This window comes from Mustela putorius, unplaced genomic scaffold (assembly GCF_011764305.1).
Source record: "Mustela putorius furo isolate JIRA1106 unplaced genomic scaffold, ASM1176430v1.1 tig00003898_pilon_pilon_pilon, whole genome shotgun sequence".
NCBI lineage: Eukaryota > Metazoa > Chordata > Mammalia > Carnivora > Mustelidae > Mustela > Mustela putorius.
This window is the reverse complement of record NW_025422047.1, coordinates 15,375,964-15,401,094: the sequence shown is the minus strand read 5'-3', so window position 1 is coordinate 15,401,094 and position 25,131 is coordinate 15,375,964. Positions and strand designations below refer to the sequence as shown.

General features: G+C 35.9%; 1 protein-coding gene across 11 annotated transcripts in view; it reads right to left on the bottom strand.

The window, feature by feature from the left end:
- GALK2 (galactokinase 2) overlaps positions 1 to 25,131 on the bottom strand; it is a 110,336-nt gene that overhangs the window by 63,432 nt on the left and 21,773 nt on the right. For 7 of the 11 annotated variants that reach the window (XM_013055518.2, XM_045067756.1, XM_004751358.3 and 4 more), the window contains 2 exons: positions 20,215 to 20,305; positions 16,800 to 16,946 (listed from right to left, as the gene is read on the bottom strand). In XM_013055518.2, coding sequence (XP_012910972.1) covers positions 16,800 to 16,946; positions 20,215 to 20,305 — 238 coding nt within the window. Of the gene's footprint in view, positions 1 to 16,799; positions 16,947 to 20,214; positions 20,306 to 20,842; positions 20,980 to 22,927; positions 22,948 to 25,131 lie in introns of those variants that run through there. The other 4 variants (XM_045067757.1, XM_045067760.1, XM_045067759.1 and 1 more) reach the window with 3 other exon arrangements.

Sequence of the window (25,131 nt, the reverse complement as noted above, 5' to 3'; positions counted from 1 at the left end):
TCCCTGAGCTTACTTAAATTATAGGAGATTATGAGCTTTGATGACCACACATAAAGTTTCCCAGAGGCCTGCTTCTACTTGATTTAAATAAACACAGTGAAAATTAACAAGTGTTTAATAGTCTAGAATGTCTTCTTATGTGGGATGTTACCCAAGATCTTTGAAACAATTATATTTTATTTGCATGCTTAAAATAATTAAATCAGCATATTAGCCAAAGAGTAACCTGGGTGGCACTCATTAAAATCTATCATTTGATACGCAAAAAAACCACCCCCCTCTTATATTGTCGTTAGTAAAAAAGTATATTGGTGTTGATAGAAAGCAGGCACCAGAGTGTTAACAGCACACAACCTGGGTTTCTAGAAGATGAATGTAAAGAACTTCCCCAGTTCATTGTAAGAAACAAAATGAAATGCGATTCACCAGTCCTGCTTCCACTATTGCTCCAAAGAAGTTATGATATTCCATGGGAAATAATTTAATTATGGATGTTACTTTAAAATGTCAAATTGCCAACCTGCCAGTTGAATAGTCTGCATACATGAAATGAAATTTTAGCAAATGTTACCTTTGCCATTGAGACACCTAGAAAGAAAACCCTTCCTTCTTTGAAAAGTTTTAATTCCTTAAAATACTTACTTTTGAAGAAGCATAAAAAGCAAAACAAGAGGAACTCTGGCTTACATTATTCATTTTAGTAATTTATTGTGGGATCTCTTCAGACAAGAGTGAAATAATAACAAAAGGAATATAATGACATCGTGAAATAAGGGTTAAAAAGCATAAATTATATCACTGTAGACAACAGAACAGGATTTGAGAATAAAAATTAGGTAACTTGAGGAAACTGGCAGTATTAACAATACCTAACTCTAACCAGTGCCAAAGGCAAGAGACTTTTTTAGGCCAGCCCCAGAAGAGTAGCTTCATGATCCAAAATTATAGAAAGGTAGAATCTTTAAAATACCAAGCAATAACTTGATTGGAAAACTTAACAGACAGTTTTTCCTCTTTAATTTTGTTTTTTTACCCTTCAAGTCTAATACCGACTATCTAAGATTCCCTAAACAAAGTGAGACAAATGGTATTCAACCGTTCACCATGTTCAGCTCCAACTGGAACTCCCATGAAAAATGGGTAAAGAGATATACAAAGCAAAGCCTGGAAATCCACTAGAAGATCCTAATCCAGAAACACAAAGGTTGCCTTTAAGAGGTGCCTACTGACTCTACTTTTACCTAACTTTAGATATCCCACAGAAAGCAAAGAAGCCCAACCTGCCAGGGCCCTGGAGTATCCCACTCTACCCTGGCTCTTTGCAGCTACCAATGGCTTCTCATGGCAGAATCAGCAAGATTGCATCCAAAGAGAGCTACCAGTCCCCTTAAGAGAAAAATTTTGCAGACCAACAGGATGAACTTTATCCAGAGAAGAAAGGTTCAGAATAGCTAACAGTTAAATGCTTAATAATACTTCAGCTTGAATGTCAATCCCTACATCCTCATGTTATTGCTGCCCACAATAATACTCAATTTTACTAATTAAATTTTACAATTACTAATTGTTTTAATTAGTCATTTTTTTCTCTTCCTCATCTCTCTTACTTTGATTCTTTGTACTAATCACATAATCTAAAGTAGCCTTTCTCCAAATCATTCTCCGTCTTTGCCAGACTTCATTCTCCTTATAGAAGTTAACCCTATGTGAAAGTATATAGCTCATTTACTTATTTATTATCTGTCTCTCCCTTCTAGAATATAAGCTCTTTGTCTACTTTACTTTTCCAGCCCCAATTCTATAAGATTGCCTAGTTGAATAAATACTGTTAAATAAAGGAATGAAAAGGAAGATTCTTTTTACTACCCTAACCCATTTGGGGTTCATGGTATCCCTGAACCTCAGAGTTAAAATGAAAAAAAATAAAAGGCTTCCAGTAAAACTAGCCTAACCATTTTCCAGAGATTCTCCCCAGTAGAGAAAATCTACATTTTTTTAATTTAAATGAGAATTACAGATTATTACTATCATCATCATCATCATCATTACCATTATTATAAAGTGAGGATGACTGTAATGATCCTTACCTCTTACTGTAAGGTAGGTATTATACTTTATATAATTACTCCAATCCTCACAACTATCTTTACTGGGTAAATATTATGATCCTAATTTTACAGACAAAGACACAGAGAGATTAAGTAATGTGCCAAGTCACATAGCTCTTGAGCTAGAGTCCAATGTGTCATGTTGAATCTAAAGGACATGCTCTTTGTACCATAACATCCTGTAGGAAGCTGAGCTAAAATCATCTTTTAATTCCATCCTACAGTATTTATGATCAGGTCAAATTAATTTTCTATCCTCTGCTCCCTTACCAATTCAGATATGATTAAAATTAAGGGATTACATCCATTCATCCAAATTCTAAATAATCTCCAATAGTACTTCTTAAGTATCTGGTAGAAATGCTGGGGTGGCTCAGTTGGCTGGGTGTCTGACTCTTGGTTCCTGCTCAGTTCGTGATCTCAGGGTCTGATCTTAGGGTCTTGGCATCAAGCCCTGCTCTGCGCTGGGCTCTGTACTCAGGAATCTGCTTTCCCCTTTTCCTCTTCCCCTGTCCCTGTCCCCACTCTCGTACTCTCTCTCTCTCTTTCTCTCTTTCTAAAACGAATTAATAAATCTTGGAGATAAAATAAAGTATCCGGTATACTGAGTAACCAAGGAAAATTTAATTTGTAAAATACTCTTTGTCTTATTCATTCATTTTGGGCATACCTGGATAAATATCATTAAATTATTTTTATATGCCTATATTATTCACTGCCTACAGCCTTCACTAAAACATTCCATAAATATATTAGTTTTATAGCCTCACTTCTAGCATTTTCACCTAGGATTTGACCCTAGCCTCTTGCTTTTATAATCATCAAAGGCCTTAAAATAATTGCATTTGAAAAAGTCACAATATACTTACCAAATGTACCCCAACTCTGAAAAAGTAATACTTATAAATTGCTCAATATGCTTTTAAGAGTGAGCTACTAAAAATTTAATAGGAAAAAAGTGCTCAAAAGACAAAAATAAAAATTATGTCCATAAATACTAAATGTAGAAATTAAATTTGAGAAACAGGAAAACTTGATAAATGGAACTTTCTTATGAGTTTTTATTAGATTTTTTCAAAGATAGTAAATTAAACACAATCATTTCAAGGGGTGTGGGTATTTGCAAATTAGATCAATACACAGTTTTAATGGCAGGAAATATGCAGTACAGCTTTGAAATGCTTCACAGTGATTTATGGTCTATCTGAATCTTTCCTTGGAGCCATGGAAAGCTGAATTTCACTCTCAGTTCTCGCCCTTACTTGTTTTGTTCCTTTCTTTTTCTTTTCCTTTTTTTACTATTTCATTTATTTTAATTAAAACTTAAGAGCAAACTACCCAAAGTAAAAATATATGCGGTCAGTTCAGGACCTTTGTTACCACAGTATCTCCATCTAGTGGACATTGAGATCAAAAAAGTGTATTTTATTCCGTAAATTCCTGATTGCCAGTTATTAAACAAAGTAATTATAAGAAACGTAACTAAAACAAAAAGTAAGAAAGAAAAGCAACAGTCCTCCCCTACCCCTAGGGATGGAATTGTCAGTCAGCAATACAACCGAGCCATATTACATTGTTACATTGTAACAGGTACCTAAACAGCAGTTTTCCAAAGTTTAGATATAGCTTTCCCAAGGTTGAATTTTATTTCCAATAATGACTTTATTGTCACTAGGATCTAGAATTTTGAAAAATCCACTAGAAGATTTAGATACAGTATAAGCAAGCGTTTAATTATTATTAAGCAACTCCTCAAAAATTGATGATCTTAAGAATTGCTTTACCTCTTAGATCACATAATCTTAGTGCTAGAAGGGGCCTCAAAGATTTAGTGGTCTAAATTCACTTATTTTACTAATGAAGAAACTGAGACCCAGAGATAGACTTCCCCTCAGCTATAAAGCTAGAGAGTAGCAGTACCAGAATTCAGACCCAGGTCTGTTTTTCAGTCCCATATTCTGAGAATAAAAATAAATGTATTCTCCAGGAAGATACTGTCTTTGGGACAAATCATTCATTTTATGTTTTTGTTTAACTCATCCAAATACAATACTAAAAACAGGGGGAAATGGCTATTATGCAGATGATGGTAGCAGTAATAACTCACTAATTTAATCAAACCCAACTAATTGTCTCCTTTATGCCAGGCACTATAAAGTTGCTCATAAGAAAATGATATAATCATCTCTTTCCTCAGAGAGAGAGAAAAGTTTTTAAGGTTACTTACCATTTGCCAGACTGACTGCCCTTCTTTTATTCTCAACAGATTTATATGTCCTTTAAAATTAAAAAGAAATCTCCATTGTCAGTTACCAGTGCCTTGTCTAAGCCCTAAAAGGGCTGACTGAACCCTGGATCCATCCACATAATGACGGTGCCCTCCAAACAGTTTTGTTCTGTTGGTGCTGCTGCTGTTTTTGTTGTTCTTGTTGAATGTTTTTAGACCTTTGGGGGAAGTATAAGTAATATTAATATGTTCTAAAAGTAAAACCTGCCATATTCCTTTGATAAAACATAAAGTCCAAGTACACAATCCTGGCGCTAGGCTCTGAGAAGCTGGCAGTTGCTTCTTACTTTACAGAGTTAAGTGGCCTTGCAAAAGGATGAGGGGAAAGTTCTTTGCATTTCCCCAAGTGCTAAACAGATGTTAATTGAATTATTCATAATTCAAAAGTATGTATCTTACTGAACAAATGCTACTTGGAAAATATTCCTGCTTACAGTATAAATCAGTTATGATTTTAGTTCTTCTGAGTAGGCCTCTAAAGATACTATGTCAAACATGGAGTGAATTAGAGAGCTCTGGGGTCCATTTAATGGACTTGTGCCCAAGTACTTTACTTCAAAATGAAATGGAAGGGTATATAGTATTTTCAACTCAAGAAAGATAAAAGTAAAGGTATATACAATGATCCCATCGTATGTGTTTGCTTAAATATGACTAAAGTGCCTTTTGTTTCAATATTATTAGTTTAGGGCACCAAGGTGGCTCAGTTGGTTAGGCGTCTGCCAGGGTCCTGGGATCAAGTCCCACATAAGGCTTCCTGCTCAGTGGGGAGTCTGCCTGTCCCTTTCCTTCTACCCCTCCCCCTTGCTCATTCTCTCTCTCTTTCTAATAAATACATGAGATATTTTTTTAAAAGCAAATACAAAATTATTAGTTTAAGGGCACCTGGTTGGCTCAGTCAGTGGAGCATACAACTGTTGTCTTAGGGTCATGAGTTCAAGCCCCACACGGAGCATAGAGCTTATTTAAAAAGCAAAATAAAACAAGACAAAAAACAGAATTATCAGTTTAAAAGAAGTCAAATGGAAAATTGGTTAGTAAAGGGGTGGATGCAACATATAATATATGAATACTTAATATATAGAGTTCTTATGGAGTAATAGGAACTGAGTAAATATATAACAAAGTCCAAAAACTGTAAATGACCAATAAAAAACATGGAAAAGATGTTTAGGCAGTCTAATCATCAAAAATATGCCCAAGACAGAATCTATCAGATTGGAAATGATTTTAAAGATTGATAAAGTTGTTGGTAAGGCTGTGGGGAAATGGACGCTCATGTAATGTTGTTGCATATTAATTGATAAAATCTTTCTAGATGACAGTTTGACAATGAATTTCAAAAGGTAAAATGATCAGGAACAAGGCAAGAATGTCCATCACCACTGCTTTTCAACATCAATGTGGAAGTTCTAGTTAGTGTAATCAAACAATAGAAGGAGATAAAAGATATACAAATTAAGAAAGAAGAAATAAAACTATTTGTTTACAGATGACATAGTTATCTATGTAGAAAATCCAAAGCAATTAGCAAAAAAAACCTCCTGGAACTAGCAAGCAATTATAACAAGGTTGTAACATACTATATTAATATACAAAGTCAATCACTTTCCTATATACTAGCAATAAACAAGTGGAATTTGAAATTTAAAATACAATACCATTTACATTAGCACCTGAAAAAATGTAATACTTAAGTATAAATCACATGAAATATGTAAAAGATTTACACAAGGAAAACTATAAAACTCAAATGAAATCAAAGAACTAAATGGAGAGATATCCTATGTTCATGGATAGGAAGACTCAATATTGTTAAGATGTTAATTTTTCCCAACTTGATCCAGATTCAATGCAATCCCATCCAAAATCCCAGCAAGTTATTTTGTGGTTATCAATGGATTCTAAAGTTCATATGGAAAGGCAAAACATCCAGAATAGCAACACAAGATGAAAGGAGAATAAAGTTGGAGGACTGACCCTTTCCAACTTCAAGACTTCATATTAGGCTACAGTAATCAAAATAGTTTGGTATTCACAAAAGAACAGACAATTAGATCAATGTGACAGAACAGAGAGCCCAGATATAGATCCACACAAATATAGCCTGATCTTTGACAAAGGAGCAAAAGCAAAGCAATGGAGCAAAGATAGTCTTTTCAAGAAATAGTACAAGAACAACTGGGCATTCAAATGCAAAAAAAATGCATCTAAACACAGACCTTACACCTTTACAAAAATTAAACCAAAATGGATCACAGACCTAAATGTAAAACAAAACTATAAAACTCCTAGAAGATGACATAGGAGAAAACCTAAATGACCTAGGGTTTGGCAATGACTTCTGAGATAAGGCACAGTTCATAAAAGAAAGAATTAATAATCTGGATTTCATTAAAATTAAATAGTTCTGCTCTGCAAAAGATAATATCAAGAGAATAAAAAGAGAAGCACTATCTCGAAGAAAATATTTGCAAAAGACATATTTGATAAAGGACTATCATCCAAAATATACAAAGAACTCTTAAAACTCAACAGTATGAAATAAGCAACCTGTTTAAAAACCAAGCCAAAGATCTTAAGAGACACCTCACCAAAGAAGATATACAAATGGTAAGTATGCATATGAATGAGAAGATGCTCCATGGGGCGCCTGTGTGGCTCATTTGGTTAAGTGACTCTCTTTGGCTCAGGTCATGATCCCAGAGTCAGGGAATCAAGTCCTGCATCTGGCTCCCTGCTCAGCAGGAACTGCTCCTCCCTCTGACCTTCCTCCTCTCATGTTCTCGCTCTCTCATTCTCAATCTCTCAAATAAATAAATAAAATCTTAAAAAAAAAAAAGAAAAGAGACTCCCCATCATATGTCATAAGGAAAATGCAAATTAAAACAACAATGAGATATTAGTACACACCTATTAAAATAGCCAAAATCTGAACTCCAAATGCTGGTGAGAATATGGAGTAACAGGAACTCTCATTCATTGCTCGTGGAAATACAAAATAATAACAGCCACTTTGAAAGATAGTTTGATAGTTTCTTTCAAAATTTAATATATTCTTTTCATACATTTCAGCAATCACACTCCTTGTAATTTACCCAAAGGAGTTGATACTTAGGCCCACACAAAAACCTGCACACCGATGTCTATAGCCACTTTATTCTTAATTGGCAAAACTTGAAAGCAACTAAGATGTCCTTCAGCAGGTGAATGGATAAACTATGTAATATCTACACAATGAAATATTATCCAGTCTTGGGGTGCCTGGGTGGCTCAGTGGGTTAAGCCGCTGCCTTCGGCTCTGGTCATGATCTCAGGGTCCTGGGATTGAGTCCCGCATCGGGCTCTCTGCTCAGCAGGGAGCCTGCTTCCCTCTCTCTCTCTCTCTTTCTCTGCCTGCCTCTCCATCTACTTGTGATCTCTATCAAATAAATAAATAAAATCTTAAAAAAAAAAAAAGAAATATTATCCAGTCTTAAAAAGAAATGAGCTTGTATGTTCATCTTTTAGTTATTTTCTCTGCATACAGTGAATGTAGTAGGTAAGGACTATGCACACGTGTGGCATACTTAATATCATGGGGACTGTCCCTGTTGATTCTTTAAATACTAGATCACATTTAACTTACTCCTGAGTGCAAGTCAAAGTTTGGAGGCCTTGACACATAGTGACCTAATAATGATAAGGATATAAGGATCACAGCAAAAGTTCAAACACAACAAAGACATATGCATGAATTTTCAGCAATAGTGGTTTCATTTGAAGACACTCGGAAACAGTGAACCATAGTTCTCCAATCTGTTGCTCCCTAGTTTGTCTTGTTTGCCTTAGTTTATGCTCAAGGTAAACATGTATTTAGCCTAGAAAAGGAAATGGAAAGAAAAAAAAAAACCAGAGGTGACCTAAACAACCTCCGCAAAGCAAGCCTCCTAATCTGCAAATAGCTTGGTCGCAACATCCAAGTGAATTCAAATTACTTAAAACCATTAAATAAATGTTGTCTCCAATCCTACTCCTAAAAAAGAATATAACGAGAGACAAACACAATGCCACCTAACTGAAAGAAACTTGGTTCTTTTTCATTGATAAAACTACGTGAATGGTTTTATATTTATGTATTAACAATATTAACCTAAAATTTCAAACATTTTTAAACACAGGCCACCCAGTGCTAACACTGAGCCCTCCTGGTATTTGTGGCAGTGAGCACATGGCTTTAGTCCATGTCCAACACTTAATTAAGAGATTGTTTTCAAAGATTGTATTCTGTATTTACCATCTTCTTAGAGGCCATGCTGCTGCAGTTCATTAGTGGTCCACTGTTAAAGCAGCTGGACTGTTTTAAACTACTATTTTCCTTAACCATTATATGGAGGAGGTTTTTGTTATTCTATGCAAAGTGAAACAACATCCTTCTATGGACTTCTAAACATAATGATTAGTGACAGTGCAAATTGTTTTCTGATTGTCCTATAACATATAGCAAACTGTTACTAAAACATTCTCATCAGAGCTTAAACTTTTGTGTAATTGTGAGATTCTTTTCATTTTCCTGTACATCTTGTCTTTACTTTTTAAGGACAAGATCTCATTCTGAAAGCCAAGAAATATTTAACTTAAATGTAACTATATGTAGAGAAAAATACACCCTTAAACCTTCTCAGAGAAACTCAGGAAATGAAAACTTGGACATATTTGGCACAGAATGTTGAGCATTTAATTTACTCTGCTTCTGAACCTCAAAGGTCTCTTGTACATATGGATTTCAAACACCAAAACACTCCTCTGAAAGAGGATCAATCTGTGTCTACACGAGTAACTTGCCCCTGAAATTAAGTTATTCAAACCTGTTGAGGGACTTAAGCAACTAGAAGAGTTGTATGTCATCACATAAAATTTTGAAAAGGAATGTCATGAGGCAGCATAGGAATTTCTAGGCCTTGGGTGACACATTTTTATCAATCTGGCTCAGAGAACTGTTACAATACACTTAAGGGTTCACTCTGCCTGAAATGCCCTGGACCCCTCCCAGTACTTTGTGTCAAGACACAGCCTCTCCTTGCTTTTTTAGAACTTACCACTCACTTGAAAACTTCCCCATTTAGGGGAGCCTGGGTGCCTCAGTGGGTTAAGCCTCCACCTTCAGCTCAGGTCATGATCTTAGCATCGTCAGATGAGCCCTGCATCAGCTCTCTGCTCAGCACTCAGCAGGGAGCCTGCTTCCCCACTCTCTCTGCCTGCCTCTCTGCCTATTTCTGATCTCTGTCAAATAAATAACATCTTTAAAAAAAAAAAAAAAAACTTCCCCATTTAACACCACCAAGCAGCCATTCTTATAACCCTGTTCTCCATTTACACATAAAATACTTCAGATCTTGTATGAGCTAGATGCTCAGTTAATAAGTCTTGTGAGGTACCCTTCTATGTGCATTTAAATTCCATAAAAGCATTGACCATTCCCATTCCTTTTCTTTTCTTTTTGTTTTTTTTTTAGATTATTTTCTCCCTGGTCAGTACAGGGTACAACATACTACTCCAACTGCAAGAAACTCAAAGCAATGTGAATCACATCTGGACACCTCAGTTCATAGCTCTCCAAAGGCTTTCTATCATACTTGGAATGAAATCCAAAGAAGACTCTATACAATGTGGCAATGTGGCCTCTGATCACCTCTCTTTAGCTTACCTCAAACCACCCAGTCTTGTCCCCCCACTCCCCCAGCACTGCTTCCACTATTCCTCGGCTGTGAGGAACATGCATTAGCCTTAAGGCTTTTGGATGAGCTGTTCCTTCTACTTCCCTTTTTTGCTGACTCCTTACCATAGTCTCTGTTAAAATGGCTCCTCCTTAAAAAGACTTCTGACTCCTCCAAAATAGCAACTTCCCCTCACTACAGCCTATTTTTCTTCATAACCCTGGCTGATATTCTACATTTAATTAGATAGTTGTTCATTATCTCCTACTATCACCACAGACACTAGCACTTAAGTCCCATGAAAGCAGGGGCTTCACCGATTCACAGCTGTATCCCCAGTGCCTAGACCAAGGCCTGGCACCTGGTAGGCATACAATAAATGTCACCGAATGCTAATTCCAAGACTTAGGATAGGAAGTTTATACTGTAGCTGAAAAGCCTATCTTCTCTGGGAAGCACTCCCTCATAAATCCAGTGTTATTTGTGTTATTCCAGACTTCCCAATAACAAATAGGATTCCTGATGCCTAACCATGAGCTTCTCCAGTTTCTTCAGTGGACAGCAACTCTCAAGGAAAAGTTTTATGCCCAATTCATATTCTAAGTTACTCAGACATAACATGAATTGTATTTTTGACAAATGCCAAAAGATAACTGCATACAGAATGCCCTCCGAGCCCACAACTCTCTGTTGATCATTTCAGCCTTCATCAACCATGATCATAGGGGGTTTCTCCTCCTTAGATTTTAACATGAGAATGTAGTTCAACCATATATTGTCACCCTACTTTCTACGGTACTGGGTGCGTCTAATTCCCAAGCCTTTCCAGACATCTGTGAATTAATTTGCCTTCCATCTGCACTTCCTTCCACAGGCACTTGGCTCTGACCTTTCTTCATTCTCCTAAGTCATGTACCACCCTTCCACTGACTTTTCATCTTTGTATCTTGTGGTTTAGAGTTATTTATGTCTCCTTGATTTATCAAAGATGAAACCTGTGCCTCCATTTTCTTGCTTTCCCTATTGTTCGGGGATGATTTTTTTGAAAAAGCAAAATAAATGAGGGCTGGAGAAAGAAAAAGTAGATAATGTTCTTTGTTCTGGAGTCTTGAAACCAGAAGTCTCTAGGCTTTTCTATTTCATAGCTCTTCTTATTACACCATATTCTCTTCTCCAGTTTCCTTCTCATTCATAATTTCAATCTTCCAGAATTTCTGGGTGATTAGCCATCTTGTTTTAGTGGTTTCAGCCATAAAACATTTCATTTATTAATGAGTTAACAAATTCCAAATCTACTTATCATATCTCATTTACAGTAATTATTATCTGCAATTTAACAGGGACTACTGGATATACATATTAATTGGAAGGGGATTAGTCATCAATTGGGAGAAATTAGTCACTAGTCTCCTGTGGGACTTACCTTTCTTATCAGATAGGTTGGTTATTCTCCATTTGCCTTTCTGGCCCTCCATTCTCATACTTCTCTGTACCCCAGAAGACAGACCTCTATGGACAACTCCCCTCATCCATTCCCACTCACTGCCATTCCTACCCACTTCACTCTTTCCCACCTCATTGCATCTCTGGCAACATTACTCTACAGTCATAGCTCCTAAAGTACAATAGCTTCTGGTTTCACAAGGGAAATCTTCCTAGTTGGTTCCCCTGAACCTACCCACATCTATGTAAATAGTCTCCTTATTAAACTGTCTTCAGTTATACCCTGTGTGCCATTTCTTTCTTATTAGACACTGACTGATACATCAGTTAAAAAAAAAAATATGAACTAGCTCATCTCTAAAGTCCATTGAGTTCTTACATTCTATGTCAACAATTAGCACTTAACTATAAAGACTCTGAGGAAATCAGGCTTCCTTTCAATTAAGATTCTATCTCACTGCCTTCGGCTCAGGTCATGATCTGGGGTCCTGGGATCAAGTCCCACATCGGGCTCTCTGCTGGGCCGGGAGTCTGCTTCCTCCTCTCTCTCTCTGTGCCTGCCTCTCTGCCTACTTGTGATCTCTCTGTCAAATAAATAAATAAAATCTTAAAAAAAAAAATTCTATCTCATTACAGCAAAGAAACTCTCCTAAATAATGATACTAAGACCTTATGAAATATTAAGTATTGTCAGTGCAACTTAGATGAGCAGGGAAAGCTAGAATATACATATTGTTCCCTTTAGGTAATAAAATCAGTTCTGATAAAAGTATATTTGCTATTTTTTATTCATTTTTTAAATCAAGGTATAACTAACATATTAGTTTCATGTATACAACATAATTAGTTTCATGTATACAACAGATTTGATATCTGTATATATTGTGAAATGATCATAATAAGTCTAATTAGCATCTATCACATACATAGTGATAGAATTTTATTTTCTTGTGATGAGAACCTTTAAGATTTATTCTCTTAGCAACTTTTAAATATGCAATGCAGTACTGTTAACTATATTTACCATTTTGTACATTACATCCCATGATTTATTTTATAACTGGGAGTTTGTACCTTTTGACTCCCTCTACCCATTTTGCCCATCCCCCAACAATCACCTCTGGCAACAACTAATTTGTTCTCTGTATCTATTAGCTCCAGTTTTTTTTTTTTTTTTTTAAAAAGGAGTACCTGTGTGGCTCAGCTGGTTAAGCATCCAACTCTTGATTTCAGTTCAGGTCATGATCTCAGGATTATGAGATCAAACCTCACATTGGGCTTCACATTGGGTGTGGAGTCTGCTTGAGATTTGCTCTCTCCCTCTGCCCCTCCCCCTACCTCTCTCTCCCTATCTAAGAGAAAACAATAAAATAAAACATTAAAAAAAATTTTTACATTGCACACTTATTTCACTTAGCACAATGCTCTTAAGTTCCCTCCATGTTGTTGCAATTGGCAAGACTTCATTCTTTTTTGTGGTTAACTAAAATGTCATTATATTTATATATATATATATATATATATATATATATATATACCATATTTCCTTTATGCATTCATCCATCAACAGATACTTAGGTTGTGTCTGTACCTCTACTATTGAAATTTTAATGCTTCAGTGTACATAGGGGTGCATACATATTGTTTATAGTTAATGTTTTCAATTTCTTCAAATAAATACCCAAAAATGCAATTGCTGGAGCATATGGTCTATTTTTAATTTTGTGAGGAATATCCATACTGTTTTCCATAATGGCTGCACCAATTTACATTCCCACCAACAGTGTACAAGCATTCCCTTTCTCTGCATCTTCACCAACAATTGTTATTTTTTTATCTTTTGATACTAGCCATTTTGACAGGTGTGAGGTGATATTTCATTGTGGTTTAGATTTGCATTTCCCTGGGGCGCCTGGGTGGCTCAGTGGGTTAAGCCTCTACCTTCGGCTCAGGTCATGATCCCAGGGGCCTGGGATCGAGTCCCGCATTGGGCTCTCTGCTCAGCAGGGAGCCTGCTTCTCCTCATCTCTCTCTCTGTCTGTCTCTCTGCCTATTTGTGATCTCTCTCTCTGTCAAATAAATAAATAAAATCTTTTAGATTTGCATTTCCCTGATGGTAAGTGATGCTGAACATCTTTTCAGGTGTGTGTTGGCCATCTATATGTCTTCTCTGGAAAAATGTTGACTCAGATACTCTGCCCATTTTTAATTATATTGTTTGTTTTTATGCTATTGAGTTGTATAAGTTTTTTATAGGTTGTCATTAGTTAATTGACCATATATGCATGGGTTTATTTCTGGGCTCTTAATTCTGTTCCATTGATCCATGTGTCTCTTTTTATGTCAACACATTTGTTATTTTTTTACTTTGAAAACACAGAGGCAGCCAAAATTAATTCCTAAGTTTCAAGTGTTTTTTTCTTCATCGTTATTTCTTCTTTTCCCTTAGATATTTATACCATTAAAAAGCCAAAAAAAAAGTGAAAAAAAATAAGTTTCACCAATCCTCTTATTAATAAATTAATTTCTTGACCTTACCCCCATGACAGACATCATTTTATCTCTTTCACCAGGCACAGCCAGAATTTTTGTATCCACTGGACTTTCCCACTTTCTCACTTCTCATAGACACTTTAACATATTCCTATTTTAAATTGTTCTTGCCAAGGTTTTCTTCAACTTCTCTGATGCCAAATCTAATGAAGGTTAGTCCTTGTCTCACTTGACATCCCAGCAGCATTTGACACCACTGTTTTCATGAAATAGTCTCTTTTTTGTCTTTGCTGTTGCCTTACCTTTTTTTTTTTTTAAGATTTATTTATTTTAGCAAGGGAGCACACATGCACAATTGCAAGTGGAGGAGGAGGAGAGGAAGAGAATTTGAAACAGACACTGCTGAGGGTGGAGCCCAATGTGGGGCTCAATACCACAACCCCAAGATCATGACTGGAGTCAAACCAAAAATCAGATGCTTAACCCACCTAGCCACCCAGGTGCCCCTATCAGGATACCATCATTATTTTTTTTCTGTGTCTATATATTTTTAATTAGATCAAAAATGCATTTATTATTGCATGTATTATTTTCACAAAGTGTTCTAATTAGAAAACATGCACAAAAATTTTTAAATTAGATTTTACAAAGAGAAATAAAAGATTTTGTATTTTTTTAAAATCTTTTTTTTTTTTTTCCTTCTATCTACCTGATTATTTCTCAGTCTCTTCAGTGGACATTTCTTCTTAAGCCCATCCTTCAAATGTTCATGCTTGTCAGAACCTTGTCCTAGTCTTCCTTGTCCTTCTACCTACATTCTTCCACTGGTTGTTCTCCCCCACTCCTATAGCTTCAAAACCCAGTTATATACAAATTACTCTCAAATGGGCCATCTCCAATTCAGATCCTCCTCCTTATCTTCAAGGATATTGTTTCTGACTAAATACTATATAACTCTATCAGTATGCCCACAGAGACCCCTCCCTATCAACATTTCAATTTCATCTACATTCCTTATTCCAACAAATCACACCAAGCCAGAGACCTGGGTAAAATCCTTGACTCTTCTCTGTGCCTCATTCCCAAACCCAATCAATGAGCAAGTCTTATTGATTCTGTCTGAGATGTACTTTAAGTCTATGATCCAGGTCTCTCCATTATCACCACCATTTCTCTAGACCAAATCATTTCCCTACTACCAATATTGTTACTACCCTCATATCTAGATTTCATAATAGAGCCAGAGTGATCTTTCTAAAATATAGGCATGATAATATTACCCTCTTTCTAAAAGCCTGAAATGGTTTTACACTGCTATCAAGATAAAGCCCAAATTCCTCAACATGGCTCACAAGGCCCAACATCTGGTCTCCTACTCTGTTATCCAAATTACTCCAGCCAAATTAAGCCCCTTTTAGTTCTTCCAACAATCTATGATCACTCTTACTCTAGATATTCCCACATAAGTTTCCCTCCACCTGATACATGCCTATTGATGTTACCAGTGTTTTCATGCTATTAGTATTTCTTGACAAACATCTAAAAATGCCTGTGTCTCAGTTGAGATATTCCATGCTCTCTAAATCTGCATTTATCCACTCATCACAACCTACTATAGTTGTCTGTTACTTGTCTCTGTTCCCGTTTCAGATCATAAGCACTGTGAGGGTTAAAACTGGACCTATCATAGCTCCAATGCTTTGAACATTACCTGGTACAAAGTAGCCACTAAATAAATAATGTTGAATGATGACTAAATGAATAAATAAATAGATCAACAGATTAAAAATACTACTGGAAACACATTTCACATATGGATTTCTTTCCCTTGCTTTCTTTCCTCTCAATAAACAAAAAACAAGTAATTTGCTCTTCCCACCAAATAAGCCATGGCTCACAAAGGACTAATTAAGGTATACTTATACATGACAGACAAGAGAACTCTGTCTGAGCCTTTGCTTTCTCCTTTATTTTTCTTTCCTCTTGTATATAAAATTTTCAAAATGAAAATTTAAACAGGCTGACCAAGCATGTGGCGGACTTTCTCTTGATCTGCCTGATGCCCTTCCCAAACCACCTATAAATGGTATGTGTATGGGATAAAAAAGAACCTATGATAACATTTTGTTTGAACCAGAACTCCAAAGCATTAATTAAAGCTGAGCACACCTGCTCTGAACTGCAAAGTTAGAGATTTATGTGAACTTGTAAAGTTGAGGCTTTCTGACCTTTTGTAGGATTTATGTTTCCTTTAAATAAGCATTTCCTCTTTGTAATGCAATATTTTTTTTTTAAGTTTATTTCAGTGACTAACCTGCTGGTATAAACAGATATGCTGTTCAGTTCCTTTATTGCCTGGTCTTTACCCTTTTTACCCAGTGCCTGTCAAATATTTAATTTAAGGTTTTGGTTGAAAATAAGCAGGTACAACTATGAGGCCTACAATTTCTTGGTCTAAACTGAACTTGTTAGTGAGGTGATCCAAAAAGATATCCATGCACTCAAACTCCACAATTAATGTAAGAGCACAAAAGCATTTTAATACAGATATTCACAGAGCTGCTCCCTATTTGCAAAGTATCAGATACTTTATAGTGGTTTATCACAAGCAGAACTTATTAATTTTTAGGTTACAGTGCATTCCCATGTGTAGAATCCTTTCAGGTAAGACAAAGTTTGTAATCGAAGAAAGATTTTATAATTTGGAGATTCAGATATTAATGGCTTTACAAGGAGAGAGTTCTGTGAGGCTAACACATTTATGTTGGTTACCTTAGATAGGTTCATTCCCAGCACTGTGAGTGTCACCAAGCCAGCACAACAGACTAAAGCACTGGAGCTAGAGAGTCCAGAACTTGGTGGGATGTTTCCATCCACTAAGCAATTCATTCCAGTCAGGTTGCTAAGACCAAAGTGTTCCTAAGAATAGAAGGAAAAAACAGTGCTAGTAACTTCGGTGTTAGATTCGAGGTCTAGCAAACATTCTTTCATTCTCCAGAGAGCAAGCATTTATCAATGGACTTATTATGCTATTTATAGAAACTACTTGTGCAATTCAGTTTAGTTGAGTCTATACATGATATTTCATTTAATGGTTCTTGGCTACAGGGTTTGGTAATCTGTAGATTATTTTTTACTTTGTTCAACAAAAAGCTAATGATCCATTTCCTAAAATTGCCTTGAGACATCTTTTTCTTGAACATTAATTGACTTAAGCAAATGTAAAAATTAATTAAAAAATTATAATTCTACTTCTCAAGTAACAAAATAAGAAATACACAATATTAGTGAGGCAGATTAAAGCTCCATGTAACACAGCCCAACACAATATGACTGTGAAAGTCTAACATCAAGCAGCAGCTTGTTTCTATTGAGTATTTCTTCAGAAGTTTCTCTGAAGAAAAAGTGTTCTCAACTTCAGTTCCATTTTACTTATGGAAAAACCTATGTACCAAGATTAAAAATTTTTTCCAACATTGCATATAGGGAGCTAGGGGTAGGACCCAGGTCTCTGATTTCTGGTTGAGAACTTCTCCATTGCAGTCAGTAACACGGGCCAGCATACTGTCACTATGATTTAATGTAAGTGAGCTATATGAGGAAATCCAGATTTTTACTAGAGTTTATAGATACAGTTAAGCCATATGGTAGCTTTCAAGACAGCCAAATTAGAATTCAAGCACAAATAAGAACACAGACTCTAAATGGAGTAGAGAAACTCTTATTTCTACAATTAGGAAAGAAAGAAATAATGAGAAATAATGAGACTCTGATCTAAAGATGGAAATCTCTAGGATACTTAGATGAATATCTAGCATGACACTTAAGATGATATTATATCATAACCTTTGTGGTTTAGGATTAAAAATAAATTCAAGGCCACCCCATTTTCAAGAAAAAATACCACATGTTTGCAAATTACTCAAAAAACTCAAGACCAAAGTACAAAATACTATTATATTACATAATTATGCATTTCATCATACATATTATTCTAGGGAGAAATTTCAATAAACTAGTTAGAATAACCAAAGTAACAACAAAACTCTGCAAATTAAAGGCTGTTTTTTTCCCCTTAATTTCTTGTCCTTTTTTCCTATGTTGGCAAAACTCACACACCACAAAAAAAGAGATTCTGTTGGATGTACTTCTCTTCTTGATTTCAAGTCATCTAAAAATTTCCTTTCCAGAAATACAAACAAATTATAAATTGAAACACTGCTGCTGCCAATGCCCTTTCATAAAGAACATCAGACAGCTTGTTTAAAGAAAAAAAAAATCCTTGGAGAATGCTATATATTTAACCATAAACTGATCCTCAGTGTATCTTGAATGTGAATCATACTTACAAACTTATCACGCAATGTTTAAATTAAAATGTACAACAGATTCAAAAACGTAAATGGATTTTGCCAAATTTTGTAATAGCTCTATCCCAAAAGGATAACATGTTCAATTTAACATAAACAGATTAACCTCTGAAATTTCCTAGTATTTGAATTTGAAGTTTTCTAAACAGGCTAACTTTTAAATTAATTCTCTGCCAAAAATTTGCTATACAAACCTACTTTAGCACATTAAGTTGTCAAACCAAAAAAGAAGGCTTTAAGGCCTCAAATTTTCAAAAACAGAAAGCAACAAGCAGTATTTAGGTCACTTACCCATATGCTATAAAAAGCATGTTGCTATAAGAAAGATCAAATTGCATTTGTCAGGCAAATCCTTCCAAACACTGTAATTCCCTCTAATGCATTTGATAAGCCAGATAACTTTGAAGATTTAAAAGCTGCCAATATCTATTCCCATAAGTTATTACCATGTGTCTCGATAAAGAAGAAAGAAAAATAAAAAAGAGGAAGGAAGGAAAAGAAAGAAAGAAAGAAGAATGAAGGAAAGGAAGAGAGGGAAGAAGGAGGAAGGGAGAGAAGAAAGGAATGCAGGAACTCTAAGACCAGAACCACCAAAATCCGAGTGTAGGACTACATCTCAGAAATAAATCTGATGCTTTCCTGGAGTGAAATATGCCACTGAGTCCTAGGCTACTTGTGACAAAGCTTCAGATAGGACCACCAGACAGCAAGGAACACAAGCTCTCTAAAACATTTTAACAAATCAAATTGACTTACACTTTTTTATTTTGGAGAAAAAGTAGAAATATTTCATTTTCTTATTCTTGTCCATGACATTAGAGATGTTCCTGATAATTAGTCAATGTTTCTAAGAAAAATACTTATTCTAATAAACTTTACTACCTCTTTTTTTTTTACCCTATCTAAAATGGTAATAACAATACTAGTTGTTTATTTACTGAATGCCTACTGTGTGTCAAGCACTGTGTAATCCTTATAACAACTCTTTGCTGGATAGCAAGGACATCATTATACAGATAACAAACCTGACACTTAAAGAGGCTGAATCAACACAGCTGAGCAGAGCTCAGATTCAAACCTAGGGCTGTATGACTAAATCCAACTACAGTATATACCTATATATATATATTTTAAGATCTTATTTTTTATTTGACAGAGAGAGAGATCACAAGTAGGCAGAGTACAGCAAGCAGAGAGAGAGGAGGAAGCAGGCTCCCCGCTGAGCAGAGAGCCCGATGCGGGGCTCGATCCCAGGACCCTGGGATCATGACCTGAGCCAAGGGCAGAGGCTTTAACCCACTGAGCCACCCAGGCACCTATACCTACATATTTTTAGAACAAATATATTAATAGACTGCATCCTTCAAAAGAAAATTTGAACAAAGATTTTTTTAAAAAGAGGATTTTCGGGGCACCTGGGTTGCTCAGTGGGTTAAGCCGCTGCCTTCGGCTCAGGTCATGATCTCAGGGTCCTGGGATCGAGCCCCGCATCAGGCTCTCTGCTCAGCGGGGAGCCTGCTTCCCTCTCTCTCTCTCTCTGCCTACTTGTGATCTCTGTCTGTCAAATAAATAAATAAAATCTTTTAAAAAAAAAAAAGAGGATTTTCATCAGATGCAACTGATTTATGAACAGACATTACTGCTCCCTGTGAACCCCAGTGAACAGTCATACCTGCCTCATCCTCTAAAATAAAATAATAGAAATATTCATTAGCTTTGAAAGATGACAAAATATAAATAGTAAATTTTTTAAAATCTTGATATATAATACATACTTTAAGTTCAACAGCTAGTAGTTGCCTGATAAACCAATTTACCTGAATTCCTTTAAATCCACATAGGAAATAGTTGTGCCACAGAGGCTTGGTTTTGTCAATCTGAATATTATTAGAACTAGTACTGAAGTCCCTGCAAAAACAAAAGACACCATTAATTTAAGGCTAGAGGCTGCAAAATACATGGCTGACTGCTGCCATCTTGTGCCATAAGAGTGATACTGAAATTTCATTCTCCATTTATTTTCATCTATGTACTTCACAGTCTACCAAAAACAACAAACATCCCCACACACTAAAAGGTAAGGGAAGTTGCGGTGACCTTAACAACTAAACTACTTCTTATTGACCCTTTTTATTCCTGAAACATAGAGGAACCAATATATTTCAACATAATCTACACCACCTTTTATTTCATGATGGTCTTGTTAAGCTGATTTATAAACCACATAAATGCTTATCCAAGGGGTTTGCTGTTTGGCATATCTCTAACTTTAACAGAACTCAAACACTTCTCTCCCCACACTCTTTGCCACCTATCCAATTTTACCATCTTCACAGTTTAAGAAGAAGATGGGGGAAAAAACAAATAATGATTCTAAAGGATCATAACTTGTTAAATAAGATTCCATGAGTCTATACTGATATAAATTAACAAATGAAAAACTACCTAAATGAAGGAGAAGGAAAATCTCTTCCTTAGAGTAAAACGTCAAAGAATAGATGAAGTAGAAATGGTGGAAATAAAAAAATCTCTATGTGGCAAACTCCATGATAATTGTTTCAGGAAAGAATCATCAATGGATGCTAAAGTTAAGGAGAAAAAGTTTGATAAGAAATAAAACATTTGGGCGCCTGGGTGGCTCAGTGGGTTAAGCCGCTGCCTTCAGCTCAGGTCATGATCTCAGGGTCCTGGGATCGAGCCCCACGTCGGGCTCTCTGCTCAGCGGGGAGCCTGCTTCCTCCTCTCTCTCTCTGCCTGCTTCTCTGCCTACTTGTGATCTCTGTCTGTCAAATAAATAAATAAAATCTTTAAAAAAAAAAAAAAGAAATAAAACATTTACATAGACTCAAAGTATTTCTCCATCAGATACTTATTATAAAGGGAAAAAAATAGTAATTTTATGGCAAAGAAATCTGGCAGACACCACCTCAACAAAATGATCAAAACTAACACCATCAATAAAGGGACATCATATGTCCCCTTGATATCATGAACTGAGAACATATCAGTTGATTTTGGGAATTCTTTGTATTATTTTTTATTTCTTTGTAAGTCAAAAATTATCTCAAAATGAAAAATAGATAAAAAGGTTTCTAAATCAGCCAAAGGACAAAAAAAAACATGAAATGGAGGAAGATGGGGTCAAATAAAAAGTAAGGAAATAAGCAACATCTCCCATATTGACTGAATACTCTTCACATGGTTTACTAAATACCTATTATATGCCAGTCACTGTAGTAGGCGCCCTCCACACATTATCTTAACTCAGTAACATGGACACATCCTGTCCTAAGAAAAATATTTAAGTGTGCAAGGCATTTACAGGAATATAAAGAAAAATGGCACAGGGCTTATCTTTTCATAAACTAGCTGAGACGACATGAACACAAATTATGATCACACACTACTGTCACGTGATGGTGTTTAATATGGAATGGGATGTGAGACAAAAAGGGCATCATCTCTATAATCAGCATATTAGAGTGAAGAGGGGAGGCCTTCCTGGTGGCTTACAGAGGTTTAGTGACTCTCCAAGGAAACACACAGTATGACTCCAGCTCACAAGCATTTTAGTGTCACCTACACAAGTTAAAATATATTGCTCACAGTCAACAAGAGGCCACAGAATTTGGAAAGTGGATAAAACTATGTTAGCAACACTGATCAGGTTCTGTTCCTAGTTAAGCAAAGATCTTGAAAGTCACCACAAAGAAAAGAAAACCAGGAAGCAGTCAGGGGTAGAAGCGGAAATTTGTACAGATGCACAAAGCTACATGAGAAATACAAAAGACAAAGCTGAAAAGTGTCAGTTCCTACAGAATTAGAAATATAGCCTAAAAACGTCATTTTAAAAAACCTTGTGTGTGTTGTTTTTAAGGATTTTATTTCTTTATTTGACAGAGATCACAAGTAGGCAGAGAGGCAGGCAGAGAGAGAAAGAAGGGGAGGCAGGCTCCCTGCTGAGCAGAGAGCTCAGGATCCAGGGACCCTAGATGACCTGGGCTGAAGGCAGAGGTTTTAATCCACTGAGCCACCCAGGTGCCCCAAAAATCTTTCTTTTGATTAGTTATTTCATGCCTGTTTTTTTCTAGCATCCCTGTCTTGCCTCTCTGCCCTACCATTTTCTAAGATTTACACATTTTCCAATAAACCCAACAATCCCAATAAAAACCCCAATGTACTCTTTCATATTAGTTGAATAGTTGATTCTAAAATGAATAAGGAAATGCAAAAGATCTAGAACAGTGAAAATAAATTTGAAAAAGACAAACAATGTTAGAGGATTTACACAACCTGATTCTAGGACTTCTTATAAAGCTACGGTTTTTAATTAGAAAATCACATTCACCAATGTATTAAAAGGATGTCCACAATAGCCAAACTAAGAAAAGAGCCGAGATGTCCATCAACAGATGGATGGATAAAGATGTGTTCTTTATATACATATATACAGACATACACACACACAAACACACAAACACACACACAAAATGGGATATTACTCAGCCATCAGAAAGGATGAATACTTACCATTTACATCAGTGTGGATGGAACCAGACAGTAGTATGCTGAGCAAAGTAAGTCAGAGAAAGACAATTATCATATGGTTTCGCTCATATGCGCAATATAAAAAACACTGTAGAGGATCATAGGAAAAGGGAGGGAAATCAGAATGGAAAGAAATCAGAGAGGGAGACAAACCACAAGAGATTCTTAACTATAGGAAACAAACTGAAGATTGCTGGAGGGGAGGTAGGGGGTATATGGTAATTGGGTGATAGGCATTAAGGAAGGCATGTGATGTGATGAGCACTGGGTGTTATATGAAACTGATGAATCAACTGATGAATAACTGAATTCTATATCTGAAACTAATGATGTACTATAGGTTGGCTAATTGAATTTAAATTTTAAAAAATCAATCGCTTCTCGGCCTTTTGGCTAAGATCAAGTGTAAAAAAAGGATCATTCACCACAATCAAAAAGGATTTATCCTGGGGATGCAAGATGTTCAATATTTGCACATCAATGTCATATACTACATCAACAAGTCAAAAGATAAAAATTATACAATCAACTCAATAGATACAGAAAAAGTATCTGACAAAATTCAACATCTGTTCCTGATAACAACTCTCAGTCAAGTGGGTTTGAGGGAACATACCTCAACATCATAAAGACTATAAATGAAAACCCACAGCTAACACCATACTCAATAGTGAAAAACTGAGAGCTGTTTAAGAACAAGAACAAGACAAGGATATCCACTGTCCTGATTTTTATTCAACATACAGCTGGAAGTCGTAGACACAGCAATCAGACAAGAAAGAGAATTAAGAGGTATCCATATTGGTAAGAAAGAAGTTAAACTGTCTCTATTTGCAGATGACATGATGCCATATACAGAAAACCATAAAGACTCCATCAAAAAAACTATTAGAAGGGACGCCTGGGTGGCTCAGTTGGTTAAGCGGCTGCCTTTGGCTCAGGTCATGATCCCGGCGTCCTGGGATCAAGTCCCACATCGGGCTCCTAGCTCGGCCGGGAGCCTGCTTCTCCCTCTGCCTCTGCCTGCCATTCTGTCTGCCTGTACTCGCTCTCCACCCCCCCTCTCTCTGATAAATAAATAAAATCTTTTAAAAAAAAAAACTATTAGAAGTAATAGATGAACTCAGTACAGTTGCAGGATACAAAGTTAATACCCAGAAATTGGTAACACTTCCATACACTAATAACAAAGTAGCAGAAAGAAAACAATTCCATTTACAATTGCTCTGAAAAGAGTAACTTAACCAGGGAGGTGAAAGACGTGTACTCTGAACTATAAACCATTGATGAAAGAAACTGAAGACAATACAAACATATGGAAAAATATCCTATGCTCATGCATTGGAGGAATTAATACTGATAAATGTCCACACTATCCAAAGGAATCTACAAACTCAATGCAAACCCTATCAAAACACCAAAAGCATTTTTCACAGAACTATAACAAATAATCCTAAAATTTTTATGGAACCAAAAAAGATCCCAAATACCCAAAGCAATCTTGAGAAAGAAAAACAAAGCTGGAGGTACCACAATTTCAGATTTCAAGATATATTACAAATCTGCAATAATCAAAACAGTATGGAACTAGCCACAAAAACAGACACATAGATCAATGGAATGGAGTAGAGATCCCGGAATTAAACCCACACATATATTGTCATTTAATCTATGACAAAGGAGGCAAGAATATACCATAGGGAAAACACAGTATCTCAATGAATGGTGCTGGGAAAAATTAGATAACTAAATGCAAAAGAATGAAACTGGACCACTTCTAACACCATGCACAAAAATAAACTCAAAATGGATTAAAAACCTAAATGTGGATCTGAAACCATAAAATCCATAAGAGAAGAGAGGCAGTAATTTTTCTGACATCAGCAGTAGCAACATTTTTCTAGATAGGTCTCCTCAGGCAAGGGAAATGAAAACAAAAATAAACTATTGGGACTACATCAAAATAAAAAGCTTTTGGATAGCAAAGGAAACCATCAACAAAACAAAAAGGCAACCCACTGAATGGGGGAAGATATTTGCAAATGATATATCTGATAAAGGGTTAATATTCAAAATCTATAAAGAAATTATATGACTCAATACCAAAAAAACCCAATCCAATTAAAAAATGGGAAGGGGCACCTGGGTGGCTCAGTGGGTTAAGCCTCTGCCTTCCACCCGGGTCA